Here is a 25,141-nt window from a genome sequence, read left to right on the forward strand (position 1 = left end):
GCATCGAGCCAGCGGGGTGGTGGCACTGGAATCCTCATCTCTCCCAAGTGGACATTCTCTCTTTCTCCCCTGACCCATCTGTCTATCTCCTCATTTGAATTCCATGCTGTCACAGTTACCAGCCCTTTCAAGCTTAATATCCTTATCATTTATCGCCCTCCAGGTTCCCTTGGAGAGTTCATCAATGAGCTTGACGCCTTGATAAGTTCCTTTCCTGAGGATGGCTCACCTCTCACAGTTCTGGGTGACTTTAACCTCCCCACGTCTACCTTTGACTCATTCCTCTCTGCCTCCTTCTTTCCACTCCTCTCCTCTTTTGACCTCACCCTCTCACCTTCCCCCCCTACTCACAAGGCAGGCAATACGCTTGACCTCATCTTTACTAGATGCTGTTCTTCCACTAATCTCATTGCAACTCCCCTCCAAATCTCCGACCACTACCTTGTATCCTTTTCCCTCTTGCTCTCATCCAACACTTCTCACTCTGCCCCTACTCGGATGGTATTGCGCCGTCCCAACCTTTGCTCTCTCTCCCGCTACTCTCTCCTCTTCCATCCTATCATCTCTTCCCTCTGCTCAAACCTTCTCCAACCTATCTCCTGATTTTGCCTCCTCAACCCTCCTCTCCTCCCTTTCTTCATCCTTTGATTTTCTCTGTCCCCTATCCTCCAGGCCGGCTCGGTCCTCCCCTCCTGCTCCGTGGCTCGACGACTCACTACGAGCTCACAGAACAGGGCTCCGGGCAGCCGAGCGGAAATGGAGGAAAACTCGCCTTCCTGCGGACCTGGCATCCTTTCACTCCCTCCTCTCTACATTCTCCTCTTCTGTCTCTGCTGCTAAAGCCACTTTCTACCACTCTAAATTCCAAGCATCTGCCTCTAACCCTAGGAAGCTCTTTGCTACCTTCTCCTCCCTCCTGAATCCCCCCCCCCTCCTCCCTCTCTGCGGATGACTTCGTCAACCATTTTGAAAAGAAGGTCGACGATATCCGATCCTCGTTTGCTAAGTCAAACGACACCGCTGGTCCTGCTCACACTGCCCTACCCTGTGCTTTGACCTCTTTCTCCCCTCTCTCTCCAGATGAAATCTCGCGTCTTGTGACGGCCGGCCGCCCAACAACCTGCCCACTTGACCCTATCCCCTCCTCTCTTCTCCAGACCATTTCCTGAGACCTTCTCCCCTTCCTCACCTCGCTCATCAACTCATCCTTGACCGCTGGCTACGTCCCTTCCGTCTTCAAGAGAGCGAGAGTTGCACCCCTTCTGAAAAAACCTACACTCGATCCCTCCGATGTCAACAACTACAGACCAGTATCCCTTCTTTCTTTTCTCTTCAAAACTCTTGAACGTGCCGTCCTTGGCCAGCTCTCCTGCTATCTCTCTCAGAAAGACCTTCTTGATCCTAATCAGTCAGGTTTCAAGACTGGGCATTCAACTGAGACTGCTCTTCTCTGTGTCACGGAGGCTCTCTGCACTGCTAAAGCTAACTCTCTCTCCTCTGCTCTCATCCTTCTAGACCTATCTGCTGCCTTTGATACTGTGAACCATCAGATCCTCCTCTCCACCCTCTCCGAGTTGGGCATCTCCGGCGCGGCCCACGCTTGGATTGCGTCCTACCTGACAGGTCGCTCCTACCAGGTGGCGTGGCGAGAATCTGTCTCCGCACCATTCGCTCTCACCACTGGTGTCCCCCAGGGCTCTGTTCTAGGCCCTCTCCTATTCTCGCTATACACCAAGTCACTTGGCTCTGTCATATCCTCACATGGTCTCTCCTATCATTGCTATGCAGACGACACACAATTAATCTTCTCCTTTCCCCCTTCTGATAACCAGGCGGCGAATCGCATCTCTGCATGTCTGTCAGACATATCAGTGTGGATGACGGATCACCACCTCAAGCTGAACCTCGTCAAGACAGAGCTGCTCTTCCTCCCGGGGAAGGACTGCCCGTTCCATGATCTCGCCATCACGGTTGACAACTCCCTTGTGTCCTCCTCCCAGAGTGCTAAGAACCTTGGCGTGATCCTGGACAACACCCTGTCGTTCTCCACTAACATCAAGGCGGTGACCCGATCCTGTAGGTTCATGCTCTACAACATTCGCAGAGTACGACCCTGCCTCACACAGGAAGCGGCGCAGGTCCTAATCCAGGCACTTGTCATCTCCCGTCTGGATTACTGCAACTCGCTGTTGGCTGGGCTCCCTGCCTGTGCCATTAAACCCCTACAACTCATCCAGAACGCCGCAGCCCGTCTGGTGTTCAACCTTTCCAAGTTCTCTCACGTCACCCCGCTCCTCCGCTCTCTCCACTGGCTTCCAGTTGAAGCTCGCATCCGCTACAAGACCATGGTGATTGCCTACGGAGCCGTGAAGGGAACGGCACCTCCATACCTTCAGGCTCTGATCAGGCCCTACACCCAAACAAGGGCACTGCGTTCATCCACCTCTGGCCTGCTGGCCCCCCTACCTCTGAGGAAGCACAGTTCCCGCTCAGCCCAGTCAAAACTGTTCGCTGCTCTGGCACCCCAATGGTGGAACAAGCTCCCTCACGACGCCAGGACAGCGGAGTCAATCACCACCTTCCGGAGACACCTGAAACCCCACCTCTTTAAGGAATACCTAGGATAGGATAAAGTAATCCTTCTAACCCCCCCCTTAAAAGATTTAGATGCACTATTGTAAAGTGGCTGTTCCACTGGATATCATAAGGTGAATGCACCAATTTGTAAGTCGCTCTGGATAAGAGCGAACTGCTAAATGACTTAAATGTAAATGTAATGTCATGACAACGTCACTACATGCGTCACTCTTGGAATCTATCTAAATGATGCATTATGGCGGATGACGTCTGTACAGTGAACAGATTGGACCACAGTGTGTTTCCTTACATCAGGGGTGAAGGGGGCCTTCAGCCTGCCAGCCTTCAGCCTTTTAAAGTTGATGGATCGGAAGATGTGGTGGGCCTTCACCTCCGTAGCACCCTCCCCCTGGCAGCCCAGCCTCTCACTGGGCTCTTTGGCCAGCAGCTGGGCGGAGAGAAGAGTGAGAGATAGCAGTGTTACTAAGCAACAAAGTAAATATGTTATACTGTTAAACTGATAAATGATTAACTGTCGGTAATAGATAGACCCTGTTGCGACCCTGCCCACCTGTGGGGAAAACAACCTGTGGTTACCTAGGTTACCCCATTGGCTCACAGCAAAAAAAATTCAAACCAATTTTCTTGTCTGCTTGTTTTAGTTCATTACAAAACTACATTTAAAGAAAAGTGTGTCTAAAGATTGCTCACTAGCATTCTCCCTATTCATAAAAACGTAATATTGTACGGCTTCCCTCATGCTCCTTTTCATGACGATGCTAGCAGCAACTTAAGTGAGTGAGTGTTAGTTAGCTACCGACCAGAACATTAAGCTAGCCAAGACCAACAACACAAACAAACGGACTATACCGCTACAAGTACGGGCTGTACTTAACAAGTTAAATGTCTTACCCGTGATTAAATGTTTTCCACACACACATAGCTACGTGTAGCCTACGCATCCCCACATTTCCCACACCGAATAGTCTCAAGCCACAGGGCTCTTCTCGCAGTCTCCATTTCCCTACATGAGAGCATTGCGAACTGTGGGTTGGGATTTTTGACCTGGCTTCATGTACATTTGAACAACACAGCAGCTTCTCGGCATATTTTGTTGTTTCTGTATAACATCGACGACGAAGTTGCCTCTTACAATGGGGGTCAATAGGAAAGAATGTTGGTTTTCCCCAATTTATGGGTATGGTCGAGGATATTTCCTTATTATTATGTGGATACTGACTGGGACTATGTGTTTGGAGTTAGTTTTCAAATCATCAAAGACAACCTTCTGTGTTTATATTAGAAGTCATAAAAAACCTGAATAAAAGCGTCCTTCATGCACGTACGTCACGAATGCAAATTTTTTTTAAACATGACGCTGCCTTCACAAATAAAAGTCACTACTATAAAGATATATTTTGATATGCAAAGCAAATTCCTGTGCCAACAGACAAAGCATGATCTCATGTTGTTGATAATATGAAGAGGTACTGTAGTCTGGTACCATTTTGCAGAGGGACTTGGTGTCCTCTGAGAACTTGTCTGAGTACTCCTCCTCCACGTCTCTGACTAGCCTCTCCACGTCCTCACGTTTGATCTTCTTCTTGCGCTGCTGGAAGGGAGACTGGCCCTCGATCATCTCATACAGCAGACAGCCCAGCGCCCACCAGTCTGGGCTGAATGTGTAGCGCTCATTCTTAACCACCTCCGGAGCTGACACACACACACACACACACACACACACACAACATACATTAGGATGACAGGCACGCATACATACGTATGCGCACACAAACAGACACATGATTACAAATAATTTTAGAAGCATTTACGTAGTACTTATGACTTTATGAATGTCTTGTTCATTTATACTGAACAAAAATATAAAACTCAACAATTTCAAAGATTTTACTGAGTTACAGCTCATATAAGGAAATCAGTAAATTTAAATAAATTCATTAGGCCCTAATCTATGGATTTCACATGACTGGGCAGGGGGGCAGTCATGGGTGGGCATAAGAGGGCAAAGGCCCACCCACTTGGCATCCAGGCCCTACCACTGGCGAGCCAGGCCCAGCCAATGAGAATACGTTTTTCCCCACAAAAGGGCTTTATTACAGACAGAAATACTCCTCAGCACAACCCCAGCACCCCTCAGACGAGGTGAAGAAGCCGGATGTGGAGATCAAGGTCTAGCGTGGTTATACGTTGTCTGCGGTTGTGAGGCCGGTTGGACGTACTGCCAAATTCTCTAAAACGAGACTGGATGCAGCTTATGGTAGCAACAGCTCTGGTGGACATTCCTGCAGTCAGCATGCCAATTGCACTCTCCCTCAATTTGAGACATCTGGGGCATTGTGTTCTGTGACAAAACTGCACATTTTAGAGTGGCCTTTTATTGTCCACAGCACAAGGTGCATCTGTGTAATGATCAGGCTGTTTGATAAGCTTCTTGATATGCCACACCAGTCAGGTGGATGGATTATCTTGGCAAAGGAGAAATGCTCAATAACAGGGATGTAAAGAAATTTGCACATTTGAGAGAAATAAGCTTTTTGTGCGTATGGAACATTTTGGGGATTTTTTATTTCAGCTCATGAAACATGGGACCAACACTTTACATGTTGAGTTTATATTTTTGTTCCGTGTATATTGGTACTGTTCATTATAGAGTACAGGAACATAATCTGAAAAAAATATGTTGAATATCTTTTGTTGAATGTACTTACCCATGTACCCAACAGTGCCAACCCGACCCTTGATAGTCTCTCCCTCGGGCACGTGGACAGCCAAGCCCAGGTCTGATATCCGGATATGGCCTAAAGGAACACAACACACACTGTGTTACAGTGCCTAATGCTGGAACAGTTAACCTTATGTCATATGACATGCTATCCCCACAGACGATGCATATCAATGGAGATCCCCGGGTACGCCAATCACGACACATACTATTACATAGCATACACCCCTCAATCCGATGTCATTTGACAGGCTATCTCCAGTCTGGAGTCTGGACAAGAGACTATGTATATCAATAGAGGGCTTCCTTTGGTCAAAGCAGATCTCATGAAAGCCACGTACTGTGGAAACCTTATCTATGTTGTTTTGCTAAAGAGCACCATTCAGTGGTAGCAGGCTTCACTGACAACCTTGAGAAAGCAGGAGACCCCATCTTGAGACAAGTCTTTTCATAGACAATTTGCTCCCTCTATTGGTGAATAAGAGAATGGCAGCCTTGGTTTACACAAGAAGTAAGATCTGGCTACAGAGAGCTACAGAGTGTGTGCAGGCTTTTGTTCCAGCCCATCACTAACACACCGGATCTATTAATCATCAAGACCTTGATTAGTTGAATCAAGTGTTTTAAAGTAGTGCTCAGCTGGAACAACAAGGTATGCAGGCTATTGTCCCAGGACCATGGTTGGTCTCCAAGACCAGGGTTGGTCCATTAGAATATTTATTTACTTGTATACAAGTGGGCATTCATATTATTACTATCTCTACTCACCATGGTCGTCCAATAGTATGTTCTCAGGCTTCAGGTCCCTGGAAGAAAAGAGAAATACCAGGAGTTATGAAACTAAGAACTAACTTCCATTGCCTCCAACAGCATTGTGAGCAGCTAAGAGACAGATTTACAAAACTTTGACAAGCTCTCCATCGCTCCTTCTCTCTTTGTTTCTCTCTACATCTTGATATCTATTGTTCTCCCTCTCTCCCCTCCTTTCTTTCAATCTATGTCTTGCTAGCCATCATTCTCCCTCTCCCTCTCGAAAACATGAAGCGCTCTCTCTCTTTCTCTCCATCCACCCTTGTAAGCTGATACTTGTGTAAACACTAAATATGCTCCATAAAGTTCCTGCAGCCTTGTAAGCAGAAAGCTGAGTACCTGCTAAACCATTCCCTTAGAACAGCCTTGTGTGTGTGTGTGTGTGTGTGTGTGTGTGTGTGTGTGTGTGTGTGTGTGTGTGTGTGTGTGTGTGTGTATATATGTGCCTGTGTGTGCACGTTTGTATATATGTGCCTGTGTATGTGTGCGCATGTGTGTGTGTGTGTGAGTGAGAGAGACTATGTGTGCAGCCTCACCTGTAGACGATCCTCTCTCTGTGCAGGTCCTCCAGGCCACAGGCCAGCTCGGCAGAGTAGAACACAGCCCTCTTCTCCTCGAAGCCGGCGTCTCCCATGTGGTAGATGTGGAACTTGAGGTCTCCCCCGTTCATCAGGGTGAGCACCAGACACAGAGCATCCTTTGTCTCATAGGCGTACGCTAGACTCACCTCCATGAGAGACAGACAACACGGTCATATTCATTAGGCACCAAACAAAAAGAAAACAGACAAACAGGGAGGGACTACCTGAACTTGTCCAATAAGCGCTTGTTTTTGCTACATTCTGTTATGGTGTGCCCTAATGAATACGACCCTGGGCTTAAAGACCATTTTGAAGTTATGAGTTAAGAGAAGGAGAGGAGTGTGTGTGGGAAACAGAATGAACATCTAAGTCCACTTTTGGCCAGAACATTGGATCACCGACTGATGGATGTCCAAATAAAATAAGTCTAAAATGGGTTGTGTGGGGTCACTTGAAATGAAAACAAACCCCACTGAACCAAACCCTGATGTTATCTTTTAATTACTAGTGTTGTTTTTATTATTATTATTATTATTATTATTACGAGCTATCACACAGTCATCTCGAAGAGCCATCTAGACTCAACTGGTCAAAAGTGTTTATGTTGCGGTCAACAGAGTAAGTGGTGCAGCATAATATATGAATGTAGATCATGTACTGTATACATTAAATATATTACATATACTGTACATACAGATAGGATTTTTAGCCCAATTTTAGATTTTTTTCAAACTTATGGGCGAGTCAAGATCTATTTTGTTCAACTTTTCTTCAAATAAGCTTTGTTGGACAATTTAAGGTCAATACACTGCATTTGAAACAGTTAGGAATAACATAATGTAATCTAAATCAGGGTTTGAAAAATTATACCTAGGCTAAATATAAGCCTTCCACAAACACAAGACCTACTAATAATTACATTATTTTATCAAAATATACTGAACAAAAATATAAACGCAACATGTAAAGTGTTGGTCCCATGCTTTATGAGCTAAAATAAAAGATCCCTGACATTTTCCATCCACACAAAAAGCTTATTTCTCTCAAATTTTGTGCAAAAATGTGTTTACATCCCTGTTAGTGAGCATTTCTTTTTTGCCAGGATAATCTATCCATCTGACAGGTGTGGCATTTCAAGAAGTTGATTAAACAGCATGATCATTACACAGGTGCACCTTGTGATGGGGACAATAAAATGCCACTCTAAAATGTGCAGTTTTGTCACAGAACACAATGCCACAGATGTCTCAAGTTTTGAGAGAGCGCAATTTAAATGTTAATTTCTCTACCATAATGTCGTTTTAGAGAATTTTGCAGTATGTCACACAGGCCTCACAACCACATACCACGTTTTACCATGCCAGCCCATGATTTCCATATCCGGCTTCTTCACCTGTGGGATCGTCTGAGACCAGCCACCTGGACAACTGATGAAACTGAGGAGTATTTCTGTCTGTAATAAAGCCCTTTTGTGGGGAAAAACCAATTATGATTGGCTGAGCCTGGCTCCCCAGTGGGTATACTCTTGTTCAGTATAATTTAACATGCTTTTTTTGCAATAATCACTGATCTGGCTTTCATGTCTGTCGATGAAAATGCCTTTTTTGTTACAAATTTAACCAGAACCATGGACATCCACTAATAATGACCAACTACTTGTAGCAGGCATTATAGAAAATGAACACAGATCTCAAACAATCTCTAGTGAGTAGCCAGCTAATCTTTGTATTTCAAGTCTAGCCAACTTGGATCTATATGCTTGCTAACAAGGTAGAACAGCTAAACTATTATGAACACATGCTCCTGTCCATCTCCAACTGTTTGAACAACAGCCTGTTCACTTTGTTTAGATGTTGAAATCAAGTGGCCAACCTGGATAAGATGCTTACTTCTCAGAATGAGAACAGTTGCCAATTCCTTATATAAATGCTTATTTTTATGCTCATTGCACATTTATTAAACACAGACTAGAGAGCTAGCACATAATAGTATGTAGCTAAAAATGCTGCTTACTGTAGTGCAGAAACTGAGCATTCATTTTGCACAATCATGCTCATTGATAACTCCCGTTTTAGTAGGGTCTACTCTATTCTACATTTTGGAAGTTGAGACATAAAAAGGGTATAATTAGAAGGGCAATCGACCAAACCTCAAATGCAAATAGCGAGTTGAAACTGTTTGTTGTCAGACAGGAAGAAGTGATCTTTTATCTTTGTTGCTGTGAGTGGCAAGGGGCGGGGCTTGGTGTCTGTGTGGGAAGGTGCACAGTGCACACAGCACAGAAGGAGCGAAGGAGACGAGACCAAATAAAAACCTAGAGACTTGCGATAAAGGCATTTGGAACATTGCGCTAAAACATATATTCAAATTAATTTGATATATTGCACAACCTTACATACAGTGCATATCTTATACATACGTGACAAATGGTAGGCAGTAAGTAGGTAGCTTGAATACTTACAACAAACCTACTGTTGACTTTCTCTAGAATCTGCTTCTCGTTCAAGGCCATGGACTCTCCTTTCCTCTTCTTAATCCTCTTCTTCTCCAACTTCTTACACGCGTACATCTTTCCTGTGGCTCGCACCTGGCAAGCACACACCTGACGAGAGAAGTGGATGAGAGAGAGAAAGGGAGGGGGGGGTCAAGAGAAAAGTGATGAACACCCCATTGCAATGTCTACTCTTTAACCCAGTAATTACAATGTAATGGTGGCATGACCCATTTCACACCACAAGATGACACCAGTTAAATGGCAGTTATTTCCCAAACACACAGTTTATCATTTTATAGGCCCATCAAATTACATCCAGACTGAGATCCTTGTTGGACCTTGTTGATCATTTACAAGTTGACGAAGAGACTAACTTTATTTCTCATTATCCACTTCTAAAATCTCATTCTAAATGAAAGGATGCTTTAGTTAAAGAGAGAAACAGAGAGAGTCCTTACCTCACCAAAGCCTCCCTTTCCTAATACCCTGTACTGTCGGAATGTGTTCTTGGTGACTGGCTGCCTATGAGGACACAGAGAAGAGGGTCAATACAATAGAAAACAACAACGTTATTGTCCAACGTGGGGGAAATTTGCTCAACCTCATGGACATACACTGACTGTACAGCAGCAATGCACAGGAACATACACATCTGACTTTGTAAGTTAACGGCTTGACCATTACACTTTAACAATGTTTTTGCTTTAAAAAATACTATTCAGTCAAATGTTCTGTTTTGCCTTGTAGAGAAAGACTTGAGTTTGGCCCAGCACCAAAGACAAGATGAGACAACTTTCTTAAGGCCTTTAACAAGTGTTGGCATATTTACTGTGAGTCAAAGGATGTGTCCCAAATTGCACTCTATTCCCTACATAGTGCACTACTTTTGACCAGAACTCTATGGGCCCTGGTCAAAAGTAGTGCACTAAAGGTGCCATTTACGAAACAGCCCAAGTGATGAAAGTGTGTGGGTAAACTTAATCTATGACTATTATGGGAAGGGCATTGCACAAGCCTTGCCTCTCTGCTAGGCTGATGTGTGGAGACATATTCTGTTTGCAAATGTAAATAAATATAGAGACCATTCCATGTATGATAGGCCTGCTGGGCTAAAGGTCTTCAAATGGCCCATATAGGACCAGACGGAGAGAACGTATTACACCAGTTAAGGTCTCTGCACTGGCTGCCTGTGAGTTTTAGAATACATTTTAAGATTCTTCTATTGGTTTTTAAAATCAATCCATGATTGTGCACCCCAATACATGTCAGACATGAGTTTAAGTTATGTACCCAGTAGGTCTCTCAGGTCCTCTGGCACTGGCCTTTTAACTATCCCAAAGCCTAGGACCACGAGGCAGGGAAAGGCAGCCTTTAGTTATTATGCCCCCCGCCTCTGGAATAGCCAGAGAACCTGAGGGGGCTGAAACTGTGGACATACTTATATGAGATCTTAAAACATACCTTTTTAGCTTTGCTTTTGCTTAGGGTGCTTTTTGGTCGTTCAGTTTCTATTGTTATTCTTTTGCTTTTCATCCTCTTATGTTAATTGTGTAGTAAATATTTCAGTTTAGTTTTTTCCTGTGAAGCCCATTGTGTAGCATTCCATGTCTGAAATGTGCTGTATAAATAAAGCTTGATTTGAAGTATGAGTATGAATGTAAACAAAACCAAAAGTGTAGGTTATACAGTACATCACAATGCCACTATCCTGAACACTATCAATTGCTTCATAACTTTGTATGTGCGTTGTGTAGAGCTTTTAACAAATACTTTTGTAACAAAGCTCTTAACGGTAAACTGGCCTAAAAACCTATGAGACCAAGTTGAGGAACAGTTGATAAGAATAACTCTAGATAGGAGGAAACCTTGAGAGACGCTAATATATATATATATATATATCACATCAATAGGAGAATTAACAGCAGAGCATATCAAAAACACAGCCCCATTGAGAGTTGAGGAGTACACGTGACTAGGAGGATACTATGGAGCGGTGTGAAGTTACCGTAACATGTAATCACTCGTGCTGTGTTGAGGTGAGGTTCTCAGGCTGATAAGAGTGTGTGTGTGTGCTCATAAGTGTGGGAAGCAGCAAAAGGGTGTGTGAGTATGTCATTTTCACTTTGATTTCAAGTTCAACTAGTAGGCTACCATACCTCTCCAGCCACTTCCACTGCAGGAATCGGTTATAGTACATGCTGTCGAGGTAGTCTGCGAAGGGAGCCACACTCAGGTAGTCATGGATCAGTCTACAACAGAGGACAGAGAGACAGAACACATTCAGAACACATACAGCCCACTACATGACCTAAACAGGAAATACTCTGGTCCCTCCCTAAGGCCTTGAGTTTTTTCTGGTCAGGTCACATGGCCAAGAAAATCTCCAGGCCCTACACATGTACCATGCTGCTACGCCATGGGCCCATCTCTGTGTCTACTATTCCCCAAACATCAGTTCACATCTAAACATTAATAAACCCCAACCAGATGGAGGAATGACATAGAGTCTGTTCATGTTGTTAGAACAGTTGTGAGAATGTTCTAGAATATAAATGTTGCTGAATGGAATGGCGGGTGATTGAAGTTGCTAGGGTTGATTGATTAGAACCATTTTCATCAGCTGCCACACACACTCAATGCTGTTGACACACCCATACAACAAGTGTGAACAACTGTTCACAGGATGTTGCACAATGTAGGAGACAATTTAAAGGAAAACTCCGAAATTCTGCCTCTTGGCATATTTTATCACTGAAAATGTCCCTTTATTCTTAACTGGCTTCCTTCGTTGAATAATGGTGGTGGTGGCAGAATGGTGAACTTACTAAATGAAATGAGAGTTTGACTGTGTGATAATAGGTTGCTTCTTGTGTAAATATTTTCTGTCTGGATTTTAATGAAAAAAAAAAATCTACCTTTTCCAATCTTGAATATATCCCATATGCTAAGTAAGTATTGATGTTAGTTTATTCTCTGTGACTGGGTTTCTGTGTTAACAGACTCACTTGGTGCACTCGTTGAAGAGTTCTTTACAGGGCTCCTGCTCCTGCTCCAGTCTCTCTGTAAACTGACCCATCATTTCCTCCCCCAACTCCGGGACATGATCCTCTGACTACAGGGGGATGGAACACAATACAGCGTGAATTTCATATATATGACATCATAGGCCCAGATTAAGCCCTCTCCTGAATTAAAAAGCATGCTCGATGGAGTCTCTTAATTGAAATAGATTTTTAGACCGTGAATAGTTTTAATCTGGGTCCGGGTAACCACACGTCACCATTATTGAATATTTGACATCAAATCACTCATTGGCTGAAAATAGGGGTTATTCTACTGTACCTTTGGGTTGAAGTACTTGTCTAGGAGCTCCTGAGCACATTCCCTCCTCTTCTCATCTGGACTGACCTCATACTCTGCCTGTTGGGGGAAGAAACAGTAACTTACATCATGCAAACACTCGCACACCTGCTCTAACAGGTCAGTTCTACTATTTCCACATAACAGTAGCCTACAATCTAGTACTTTCTGTACAGCCTCTGATGGTACCACATCACGGCAACCACAGGGTCGTGTTCAGTAGGCACGCAGCCGTAGAACACTATTTGAAACGGAAGAGATACTACCTGAGTATGTTCATTAAACAAGTTTAATATGCATACTGAACACAACCCAGTCCTACTGTAAGTAGTACATCCCTTCACTAAGGCACAGTTCTACAGAACCACACGCCTGGGTCCCACTCCCAAAATCATTTTTATTTTAATATTTCTCTCTGTGTTGTTGATTCCTGAATCCTGCTAAGTACAAAAGCATCAAGCCCGTGTGTCATACCATCATCCAGCAGCATGACTTACAGTAAGCTAAGAGCCTCACTGTAAAGTGCTTCCGATGGACTCTCAGCACAACTTGTCCATAATGGTTAATGACAGTTGAGACGGTTTAAATCTCATTTGCTCCTTCTCATGTAGCCCAGGCTCTGTGCGAGGCAGGAAGGAGACAGTGCAATAAAAGGACATGATCACTACTTACGAAGTTTGAGAAGACTGCTTGATAAAAGCTGTTATGACTGTCTGCTATCTCTTAATTCACAAAGTCAGCCACCTATTCATAATTTTACTGCCATTGACTATCTTCATTATGCTACTAGCTATCATCCCATTGAGCATTTTTCTACTTGGCTTTTGCATTTGTTAAATCAACCGGAAAGGATCTAGCTACAAGGACACTTCCTCATATCAATATTAGCGTGTGTGAGTAATAATGTGTTAGAGGGAAGGAGATAAAGTGGGTGGCTCATGACTGAGTGTGTGTGTGTGTGTGCGCATTAGTTGGATCTGTCCAAAATGGATCCATGGCTTTCCCACCCAACCAGATATAAATACAAATAAAAAAAGGAAAACAGAGACCTGTTCGAATGGACCCAAGGACAATCAGACCCATTTGGAAAAGGCCTGTGGAAAAACAGACTAGTGCCGGTTCGGATTCGAGAGACCCGTTCATATCCAAGAGTAGAAAGAGAGAAAAACTCCCTGACCGGGCAGCGCCATCAGTAAACAAGCAATATTGGCCAAGTATGTGTTCTTAACTGACTATAACAAATGAAAGAAAAAACTATTCGTTGTATAGCATAATCAACATTTTGTAGCCTATTGTTTTATTGGTTTCTACTTTTCAAAAACAATATTTGTCCACTTTACGGATCAGCTGTCGGAGATGAGAGCTAAATGCATCATGTCATTCCTATAGGCCTAGACGTCCACTGTATGATTTTAATATTTTAAAAATGTATATAAAAAAGGAAGAGAAGCTTAGGCCTAGCCCTAGAGAGACCGAGAGAAAGATATGTCGGTACCATGTTCCCATTCTACATTTACATTTTAGTTCTGACACAGATATACATTTCTTTATACTTGTCAGATAGGCTACTACTACTATGCAGATATAGAGCCCCACAGTGGAGGTGTCATAATATTGAACTGAGGCTGGGAAACACACAGTATTAAATAGAGCCATGAATACATGGAACTCTCTGCCACGACAGGTAACTCAAGCTGGCAAAAAAAAAAATTTCAACTGTTTAAAAAACACCTTACTGCACAAAGGGAACTGTGAAGAGACACAGCCATTTTATATATCCTGTATTGTAATTTGCACTGTACTATGTATTAGACCTAGATATTGTGTGTATGTTCTTGAATGTAGGCTGTGTGTGGCATTTTAAATGTATGTATTTCAGTCCTTGACTAATGTATTATGTCATGTTTCATGTGGAACCACAGTAATAGTAGCTGATGCGTTTACAGCGGCTAATGTGGATCCTAATAAATACCAAAAATCCATAAAACCTAGCGGTCAAAGAGTGAAATGGTTCCAACTGTTGTTCCACCATTCATTTTTCCCATATGGAATTTTATAAAAACTTAAAATAAAGGGCTTTGTTTCGTAGGCTTACCCTGGCATGACGTTTTGATAACCATGTAAATCTCTCTTGGACAAAGTGACTTTTATCAATATATTTGGCTCTATTTACTCTGATTCGAAAATGCTAATTAGCATCAAAGTAGACATCGTGCAAGGCTATAAATCTCTGCAAGCTCCTGCACGTCATCTAGCTGACACCTTTGCTAACAGGTAATGCGTCAATTTAAAACTTGCACAAGATAATTCAAAGAATTGTCAATTTAAAGAAATATAGCCAATTTATTCATTACTATATGTAGCTAAAATTAGATAGTTAATCCTGCCTCGATTTGGCAGTCTCGTCCAGATCATCATGGCATTTGTAGTTCTTTATGATAGCCACATTAGCAGCTAATTAGCATTTCATTTTGGGGGGTAAATACGGGAGAATATATTGATAAGTCACCTTGTCCTAGTGAGATTTACACGGTTATCAAAACATCACACCACGGTAAGCCTACATGAAACACAGCCCTTATTTTAAGTGTTTATAAAATCCCCTATGGGAAAAATGTATGGTGGAAAAACGATTGGAACCATTTCCTTGTTTGACCGCTAGGTTTTATGGGTATTATGACTCATACTGTGGTACTCTATAGGTGTACAGACAGAGGCTAATTCGTTAATGTTTTATAAAGATAAGCATTATATTGTTAGATTAAAGGGGTAACTCTGTTGCCTGGCTACCCAGACTCCTTGCTCTGGCCAAACGCTGCAAATCAAATCAAATTTTATTTGCACCACTCCAATGGATGTTAGTTTCTTCTCCGCAATAAGTCTGGACCTGAGTACCTCCTCCAACATCCACCGAATGCGAACACATTCAGGGCCGTCTGATTGGTCCCGAAACCCATGGGTTGGGCCAGAGCCAGAACACAGGTGAAAGTAAAGCAGCGGTTTGAAAATGTGGCTTTGATATTCAGATTGGTTAGAGACAATCCAATCGCTGATGACTTCTTGTACAACGCCCCTCGTGCCCCTCATCATCACAAACGACTTCAAATGATGTCAGTCTCAGACTAAAGTATGTAGAGAACGACAGAGCAGCGGAAGAATTTATTCTGAGTCGACAGGCTGGTAACCCTCGTAGGCCCAAAACATACTTCCTCGCCTCAAGTTCAACTGTAGGAGTCAGTTGGAACGCTGGTACGCACTGCCTTCATAGGCCTGCATAGCTAAGCCTAATAATAGCCACACCCACCATACCTTCACAAAAGTTTGACTTTATTAGTAATATCAAAAGTAATTCAAGTCATTGTTAATAAGGAAAATACGAACATGTTATTATATTGTGGCATTAAATTAAGTTTTGCCTCTTGCCCTCTTTGGTTTTTCCTCTTCAAGGTTCGAGTGTGAGTAGCACTACAGTAGGCCTACCGGTAATTCTATTATATTGCAGCAAACACAACATTAACTTAATTTGGCCAAAGAAAATTACTCAAACAGAAAGAAATAAAAACACCTATTTCAACCTTCACAAAAGTTTTGAACAGGCTTATATTGCAGAAATTACCAACAAAAGCGAGTGCCTACCAAAGGCCCACCCAACAAATGACAGCAAGAGGCTAATCCTCTTTATTTTACTTTACAACAGGCCTACTTTTAACTTCTCTTTAACTAAATACGTAGCACAAACTTAAAAAGACAGTTCGAACTTCATTTAGCCAACAAAAATATCTCAGCAAAATGAAACAAAACACTTTTTGCCACATTTAAAAGAACTGGTTTATATTTATTAAATAGACCTCCAATAATAATAATAATAATGACATACAAAAACAAATGATAACAAATATGAAAATAAATTAATGTTAGAAAATTGCATCAAACCTGAATAGCGAGTTGCACACAGTCCATTTGACTGCGCCAACATTCTTCTCATCTTTGGTCACTAAAACTTGTCCCTGAAGACATTCCCCTTGTTGGATTCTTTAACAGAGGACAGTGTCCAATCGGGTCCAGTCAGTATACATTTTAATTGCACATACCCGAGATCCGTGGCAATTATATCAGACCCAAACCGGATCAAAGACAAAAGTCATAATTTAGGACTGCACTGGTCCCGGATCAGATCTCAGAATTTCAGGCCTGTTGGACACGTGAAGACCTCTAGCGTGCATGCATGCACGAGTGTGTGTGTGTGTGTATGTGTGTTCCATAACAATATTTTAGAAGAATGCCACACAATGCTATGGGGTCAGCCAGGGTGGAGAGAGGAAGATCAGGTTTATCATTGAGTCAACAGGTAGGGGCTCTGAACAACACACTGGTAGGCTAGCTAACCTGCTGCCCCCCCTGCACCTCCACATCACCCCCAAACACTGCCCCTTCCCTCGCGGGACCGGGTGGGTAGAACCTAAACATTCTTCCACAAGAGCGTAGTGCGGGGCGCATTCACTGAAAAAGTAGAGGAGAGGGAGGGTGGAAAATTGACACAGATTGCAACCCTTTGCTCCCAGAAGTCAAGAGATCCTGTATTTCATGAGGGAAAGGAAAGGGGGATACCTAGTCAGTTGTACAACTGAATGCCTTCAACTGAATGATTTCCCCTCTCCTCTCCTCGCCTTCCCCCTAACACATGAGAACTTGAGATACATTTGGACAAGCTCATTCAGAGTCCTTCAGAAGATGTACATCTCGAGGAAAAACAAACACAAGCGTTTTAATCCTGCCTGTCTGTCTTTCTTGCTTACCACAGTGTCCAGGAATTTGACACAGCACCTCAGCTCAGCCCGGGTTTCACAGAACTGCCGAAAGAGCATGCGTCCGATTGGCTGCCGCTCACAAAGGCTGTTGTAGTATTTCTCTGTGGAAGAACACAAGACAGGGGGGTGTCAATGAGGGCCTCTCTCGGGGTAGAATGAAAACACTCAAGCACAAAAACACATTAGAAGTAAACAAATATATACTGTACTGTGCATAACGCACATCCTCATGCCCACTCAAAGGCGTGTGCACTTAAACATCTTGTATAGACATAGGGCACATTAGCAAATGTACTGTATGAGTACTATGAGTATCAAACTATTCCCACACACCTCTGCCTAACCGCCCTTTGTAGACGGAGAAATGGTTATGAACGAGGTCTAGACGTACCCCTACACAATCTCATCTTCAACTAATTAATCAGAAACGGTCCATCGTCTCTCCACATGTGTAATTAGCTATGAAGAGGTATTCTACGTTTATGTATCCAAGTTATTAGGCCCCATTTCCTTGTCTGTCTGTGTTATGTGTGGTGAACAACAAATTGACAGAGGGAAACCGCGATTTGCATCTGTGGCTCCGGTAGATGCAAAAGAGGACCCAAAAACCAATGTGAGGATCCAGCCGAGTCTAAGGAGGACATGTGTAGGTGGCCGTTATTGAGTAAATACATTGTGAGCTGCTGCAAGCTCCTCTCTGTAACCGGAGAGCAACTTTAGACACACACAAGCGCACAAGCATGTGCACAGTGCACACACAGCTATTAGCTAGTTGTTACATTTTTCAGGAGCAGACATCATTTTGGAAGTGTTAGGCATGTGCAGTATGGTACCTTACATGCCATCTGCTAGGGCTGTTGCGGTGACCTTATTACGGCCACACCGGAATCTCATTTTATGCACTCTGGACATGATTTGGTAGTACTCAACTTTCTAACTACCATCAGGTCCTAATGGCCTGTTACTCAGAGATCTATTGTCCCTCTAACTACTCTGATATCAATGCAAATGCAATCCAAAAAAAATAAAAAAATCACATCAAACACATCAAAACAAGAAAAAATTATGATTGTGCTGTTATAGAATACATAGCCTTCTGCATTTTAAGCATGGCAGAAAAAAGTTAAAAAATTGTAAACTGATTTAAGTGGTCTTTGGTACATACAGTGCCTTGCGAAAGTATTCGGCCCCCTTGAACTTTGACCTTTTGCCACATTTCAGGCTTCAAACATAAAGATATAAAACTGTAATTTTTTTTGAAGAATCAACAACAAGTGGGACACAATCATGAAGTGGAACGAAATTTATTGGATATTTCAAACTTTTTTAACAAATAAAAAACTGAAAAATTGGGCGTGCAAAATTATTCAGCCCCCTTAAGTTAATACTTTGTAGCGCCACCTTTTGCTGCGATTACAGCTGTAAGTCGCTTGGGGTATGTCTCTATCAGTTTTGCACATCGAGAGACTGAAATTTTTGCCCATTCCTCCTTGCAAAACAGCTCGAGCTCAGTGAGGTTGGATGGAGAGCGTTTGTGAACAGCAGTTTTCAGTTCTTTCCACAGATTCTCGATTGGATTCAGGTCTGGACTTTGACTTGGCCATTCTAACACCTGGATATGTTTATTTGTGAACCATTCCATTGTAGATTTTGCTTTATGTTTTGGATCATTGTCTTGTTGGAAGACAAATCTCCGTCCCAGTCTCAGGTCTTTTGCAGACTCCATCAGGTTTTCTTCCAGAATGGTCCTGTATTTGGCTCCATCCATTTTGCCATCAATTTTAACCATCTTCCCTGCCCCTGCTGAAGAAAAGCAGGCCCAAACCATGATGCTGCCACCACCATGTTTGACAGTGGGGATGGTGTGTTCAGGGTGATGAGCTGTGTTGCTTTTACGTCAAACATAACGTTTTGCATTGTTGCCAAAAAGTTCGATTTTGGTTTCATCTGACCAGAGCACCTTCTTCCACATGTTTGGTGTGTCTCCCAGGTGGCTAGTGGCAAACTTTAAACGACACTTTTTATGGATATCTTTAAGAAATGGCTTTCTTCTTGCCACTCTTCCATAAAGGCCAGATTTGTGCAGTATACGACTGATTGTTGTCCTATGGACAGAGTCTCCCACCTCAGCTGTAGATCTCTGCAGTTCATCCAGAGTGATCATGGGCCTCTTGGCTGCATCTCTGATCAGTCTTCTCCTTGTATGAGCTGAAAGTTTAGAGGGACGGCCGGGTCTTCGTAGATTTGCAGTGGTCTGATACTCCTTCCATTTCAATATTATCGCTTGCACAGTGCTCCTTGGGATGTTTAAAGCTTGGGAAATCTTTTTGTATCCAAATCCGGCTTTAAACTTCTCCACAACAGTATCTTGGACCTGCCTGGTGTGTTCCTTGTTCTTCATGATGCTCTCTGCGCTTTAAACGGACCTCTGAGACTATCACAGAGCAGGTGCATTTATACGGAGACTTGATTACACACAGGTGGATTCTATTCATCATCATTAGTCATTTAGGTCAACATTGGATCATTCAGAGATCCTCACTGAACTTCTGGAGAGAGTTTGCTGCACTGAAAGTAAAGGGGCTGAATAATTTTGCACGGCCAATTTTTCCGTTTTTTATTTGTTAAAAAAGTTTGAAATATCCAATAAATTTCGTTCCACTTCATAATTGTGTCCCACTTGTTGTTGATTCTTCACAAAAAATTACAGTTTTATATCTTTATGTTTGAAGCCTGAAATGTGGCAAAAGATCGAAAAGTTCAAGGGGGCCGAATACTTTCGCAAGGCACTGTAATTGGTCTAGCTTTTGAGTGTGGATTGTATTATTATGGATACTGGATGGACTGGTTACCTTATGCTATGCCCCAAAATGTATATCCATGAGTCTGGTAGAGAACGTATAGCCAGCCCTAGGCGATGCTGTTGGTTCACTGATTATGCAGGGCAGGCTTACAGTTTGCCTACAATTAGTGAATTTGTATTTGATTTTGAATAGCCTAGTAATAGGGAATTTTTGTATCACCTGTCAGGCAGCGAGAACATGCTCCTCAAACAGATGTTGAAGAGTGGAGTAAAATAAGTGTTCTTAAATGTATTTCTCAGCTACTCATATTAAGCACATGCTCTGCTATATAACTGAAGTAGCCTACAAAATGGACCGGCGGGAAAGCACGCGGCCTCCATTCGCTATTCGAGGGCATACAGATTACATGTCTTTTTCCCCCTGCCCCTGTTCCTGCCCATTTGATCATTCTAATTTGGCCATTCCATTGGGCCATTCTAAATCAAAAGACAAGATTCAATTGAGATTTAGATGAAAAATATGATCACATGATGAAAGAACAGCTGTGCAGCCTGGGGCAAGGAACAGATCGCAAGCTTTTTTTGCTACTTTCTCAATTCATCAATAGCCTATAGTCGCACCATGCTGCCCATATATGTGTTGATTTCTAAGACATTCTAAGGTTTGTATCGTTCACAACTAAAGTTGCCAAATAACTCAAAATCTAGCATATAGGACGCGTTTCGAATGATCACTTTTACGCTCAACATAGCAACTTCACATGAGCACTCGGTCTGTAATGTTGTAACTGTTCGCTGCTCTGGCACCCCAATGGTGGAACAAGCTCCCTCACGACGCCAGGACAGGGGAGTCAATCACCACCTTCCGGAGACACCTGAAACCCCACCTTTTTAAGGAATACCTAGGATAGGATAAAGTAATCCTTCTAACCCCCTTAAAAGATTTAGATGCACTATTGTAAAGTGGTTGTTCCACTGGATATCATAAGGTGAATGCACCATTTTGTAAGTCGCTCTGGATAAGAGCGTCTGCTAAATGACTTAAATGTAAATGTAAATGTAATGTAATGGGAAAAATATCCTTTCCATTTTATTCAGCTAAGTTGAATTATATTCTATAAATATAATGGCATGGGACTTATAAACCGATCTTGTCATCTAAATGAACAAGCCTACAGCTTATGGTACTGATTTATTTTCCTTTTTAAATGTAATGTTCAAAAGGCACATCAACAGCTTGTATGCGTGGAGGCCTGGAGATGCTAAATGTGTTTATGTTACCGTGAGTCCGTAGGCTTTTGCATGACATTAACAGGCTGACAACATTGCAAAACAGCCACAGCCCTACTCTCTACGAAAAAAACAAAAGCTCTACTGTGCCTTAACCGGTGGCGACCCATCATTCAAAACCTGTTTTGAGCCCCACCTGTTTAGCTAAAAAAAATGTTAAAGTAAAAAAACAAGTGTTGCCTGTTTTGCATGTGGCATTAATATGTGTCACGTATCAGTTTGAAAACAATGTAAAAAATAAAATAAAAATGTAATTGAGTTAATAATGCCACATACAAACATGGTCTCTTTTTGCTCTCTTGAGTAAGGCAGCTCCAAAATGCAGGTGTTTCAGCCTAGCTCAGTGCTTTCTGTGGTGGTGGGGCAGCCAGCGTAACATACAGAGCTAGTGGTTGCACTGTGATTGGCTCAGTGTTCTGTCAGTCATGGGGACACTACTCACCACAAACTCTACAGGGAGAGCTCAAAATGTCAAGCCCCTTGGGGGCTGCCATAGATTTACATTAGAATTGCCCATCCAAAAAGGCTCAAGGCCATTGGGCACAGATAAAATGACGTCAAATCACGTTATATCTACCGTAGCTTTAATTGGACTGATAATGTCAACATCATACTTTCAAAATCTTAGATAGCAAGCTAGACAAGCAGTCATCATCATGAATGAAGTCGACAATCTATTGGCAAATCCTTGTCATATGAAAATAAATTATAGATAAAACGTATCGGTGCTGAACGAGCATAGGACAAACATTACACAACAAGTTGGATATCGCAAATTCAGCAGTGAGTGGTTAGGAAGGAATCAGTGGCTAACTGCAAGCGTTGCAAAGCAATCAGTAGCCTCCTATTCAGTGAAGAGGGTGTGTGGTCCAAGTCTGGGTTTAAGGGTCTCTTTTCCAAGCTTAAAATGATAAACATTCACATATTGTAAGAGCTTTCATTTTTTGCTTATATGCCCCCTTTATTTATCCTACTATTCTGACTTGGTGTACAGGGAGAATACTGTAAGAATGGCCCATGTTCTGAATTCAGTCGCTGTACATTTCAAAAGTGCTGAACAAATACCGCTGCTACTCTCCGTTGTTATCATCTATGCATAGTCACTTTAATAACTCTACCTACATGTACATATTACCTCAACTAACCGGTGTCCCCGCACATTGACTATGTACCCGTACCCCCCTCTATATAGTCTCACTATTGTTATTTTACTGCTGCTCTTTAACTACTTGATACTTTTATTTCTTATCCGTATTTTTTTAAACTGCATTGTTGGTTAGGGGCTCGTAAGTAAGCATTTCACTGTAAGGTCTACACCGGTTGTATTCGGCGCATGTGACTAATAAGATTTGAACAGTTATATTGACTACGTCCGTCTTAGCTCGCTCATTAATGTCTTAATCGAAATTACGGATTGCCTCTTATCTTCTTATCGTTCCCTTATGCCATAGTTTGTACATCTCAATTGTCAGTAGAAACCACATTTGTTTGTTTTTTTAGGCAGTAAATGAGCCAGAATGAACTGTTTCACTGCCAGACAAGGCTCCGCTGATAGTCAGGTGTAGCAGTGGTAAGGATTCACTCCATGGTGCTGAAAATAAATCTCTGTAGGCCCTAACAGTTTGTGGGCACCGTTTGTCACCGTTATAGCGCAATTAATGCATTGTTTAGTGTTGTGTTGTGTAGTGGCTTTGCTGGCATGCATCTAAAAAAAATTGGGGGGGGGTTGCCACACCAAGATTTACTGCTAAAATCACCACTGGCCTTAACTAAATTAAATTATGTTATGCGATAATAGTGAAGAGATTTCCAGTTACAGGTTGTAGCCCAATTTAGCAACATGCTTGTCTTATGTGTATATAATGTCTTATTTTTCTATAATAAAATTGCAGATTTGCCCTTTAATGTCACTAAAAACAGTAGTACTACCCATTTCTTTCCGATAAATCATTTTGTTTGATGCTCATGAGCTGTCAGTTGTGTATCTTTTTTATTTATTTATTTCACCTTTATTTAACCAGGTAGGCAAGTTGAGAACAAGTTCTCATTTACAACTGCGACCTGGCCAAGATAAAGCAAAGCAGTTCGACACATACAACAACACAGAGTTACACATGGAGTAAAACAAACATACAGTCAATAATACAGTAGAAAAATAAGTCTATATACAATGTGAGCAAATGAGGTGAGATAAGAGAGGTAAAGGCAAAAAAAGGCCATGGTGGTGAAGTACATACAATATATGGGTCTTCCCTATGGCTCAGTTGGTAGAGCATGGTGTTTGCAACGCCAGCATGGTGTGTGCAACGCCAGGGTTGTGGTTTCGATTCCCATGGGGGGCCAGTACAAAAAATAAAATAAAAATGCATGAAATGAAATGTATGCATTCACTACTGTAAGTCGCTCTGGATAAGAGGATCTGCTAAATGACTAAAATGTAAAATGAAAATGATAGCAAATAAAACACTGGAATGGTAGATTTGCAGTGGAAGAAAGTGCAAAGTAGAAGTAGAAATAGAAATAATGGGGTGCAAAGGAGCTAATTAAATAAATAAATAAAGTAGGGGAAGAGGTAGTTGTTTGGGCTAAATTATAGATGGGCTATGTACAGGTGTAGTAATCTGTGAGCTGCTCTGACAGCTGGTGCTTAAAGCTAGTGAGGGAGATAAGGGTTTCTAGTTTCAGAGATTTTTGTAGTTCGTTCCAGTCATTGGCAGCAGAGAACTGGAAGGAGAGGCGGCCGAAGGAGGAATTGGCTTTGGGGGTGACCAGTGAGATATACCTGCTGGAGCGCGTGCTGCTATGGTGACCAGCGAGCTGAGATAAGGGGGGACTTTACCTAGTAGGGTCTTGTAGATGACCTGGAGCCAGTGGGTTTGGTGACGAGTATGAAGCGAGGGCCAGCCAACAAGATTTGCATTGGTGGGTAGTATATGGGGCTTTGGTGACAAAACAGATGGCACTGTGATAGACTGCATCCAATTTATTGAGTAGGGTATTGGAGGCTATTCTGTAAACGACATCGCCGAAGTCGAGGATCGGTAGGATGGTCAGGTTTACGAGGGTATGTTTGGCAGCATGAGTGAAGGTTGCTTTGTTGCGAAATAGGAAGCCAATTCTAGATTTAACTTTGGATTGGAGATGTTTGATGTGAGTCTGGAAGGAGAGTTTACAGTCTAACCAGACACCTAGGTATTTGTAGTTGTCCACATATTCTATGTCAGAACCGTCCAGAGTAGTGATGCTGGACGGGTGGGCAGGTGCAGGCAGCGATCGGTTGAAGAGCATGCATTTAGTTCTACTTGTATTTAAGAGCAGTTGGAGGCCACGGAAGGAGAGTTGTATGGCATTGAAGCTCGTCTGGAGGGTTGTTATCTATAGGGCCCTATGTGCTCTGCCAGTGGCCTATGCTAGGTGGTCTCTGATTGGGTTGTACAATGAAACGATGAGGAGGACAAACAAGATTTGACCCACTAATGGCCGTTTCATAGAGATAATCGCATTAGTTACAATGCAATTTCATTTAGTCCCTGACAGAGGCTCTATCGACAGGAAGACAGTCGGAAGAGATCATGTAGCCCCCCCTTTGAGCCCTGGCCTTTTCACATCTATTGTTGCATCCAATGAATGGATTGTTTTGGCCCCGCTAGAAGAGCACCTGACTCAACCAAAATG

At 42.6% G+C, this 25,141-nt stretch overlaps 1 protein-coding gene across 1 annotated transcript in view; it reads right to left on the bottom strand.

The window, feature by feature from the left end:
• Nucleotides 1-25,141, bottom strand: part of LOC106568006 (G protein-coupled receptor kinase 6) — a 56,589-nt gene that overhangs the window by 15,436 nt on the left and 16,012 nt on the right. Inside the window, exons 3-13 of the mRNA XM_014137981.2 lie at nt 17,362-17,474; nt 12,548-12,625; nt 12,211-12,317; nt 11,362-11,454; nt 9,664-9,727; nt 9,173-9,313; nt 6,667-6,857; nt 6,089-6,126; nt 5,307-5,396; nt 4,082-4,290; nt 2,888-3,025 (exon numbers count right to left, since the gene is read on the bottom strand). Coding sequence (XP_013993456.1) covers nt 2,888-3,025; nt 4,082-4,290; nt 5,307-5,396; nt 6,089-6,126; nt 6,667-6,857; nt 9,173-9,313; nt 9,664-9,727; nt 11,362-11,454; nt 12,211-12,317; nt 12,548-12,625; nt 17,362-17,474 — 1,262 coding nt within the window. The remainder of the gene's footprint in view (nt 1-2,887; nt 3,026-4,081; nt 4,291-5,306; nt 5,397-6,088; nt 6,127-6,666; nt 6,858-9,172; nt 9,314-9,663; nt 9,728-11,361; nt 11,455-12,210; nt 12,318-12,547; nt 12,626-17,361; nt 17,475-25,141) is intronic.

This window comes from Salmo salar, chromosome ssa13, assembly GCF_905237065.1.
Source record: "Salmo salar chromosome ssa13, Ssal_v3.1, whole genome shotgun sequence".
In the NCBI taxonomy this organism is placed as follows: Eukaryota; Metazoa; Chordata; class Actinopteri; order Salmoniformes; family Salmonidae; genus Salmo; species Salmo salar.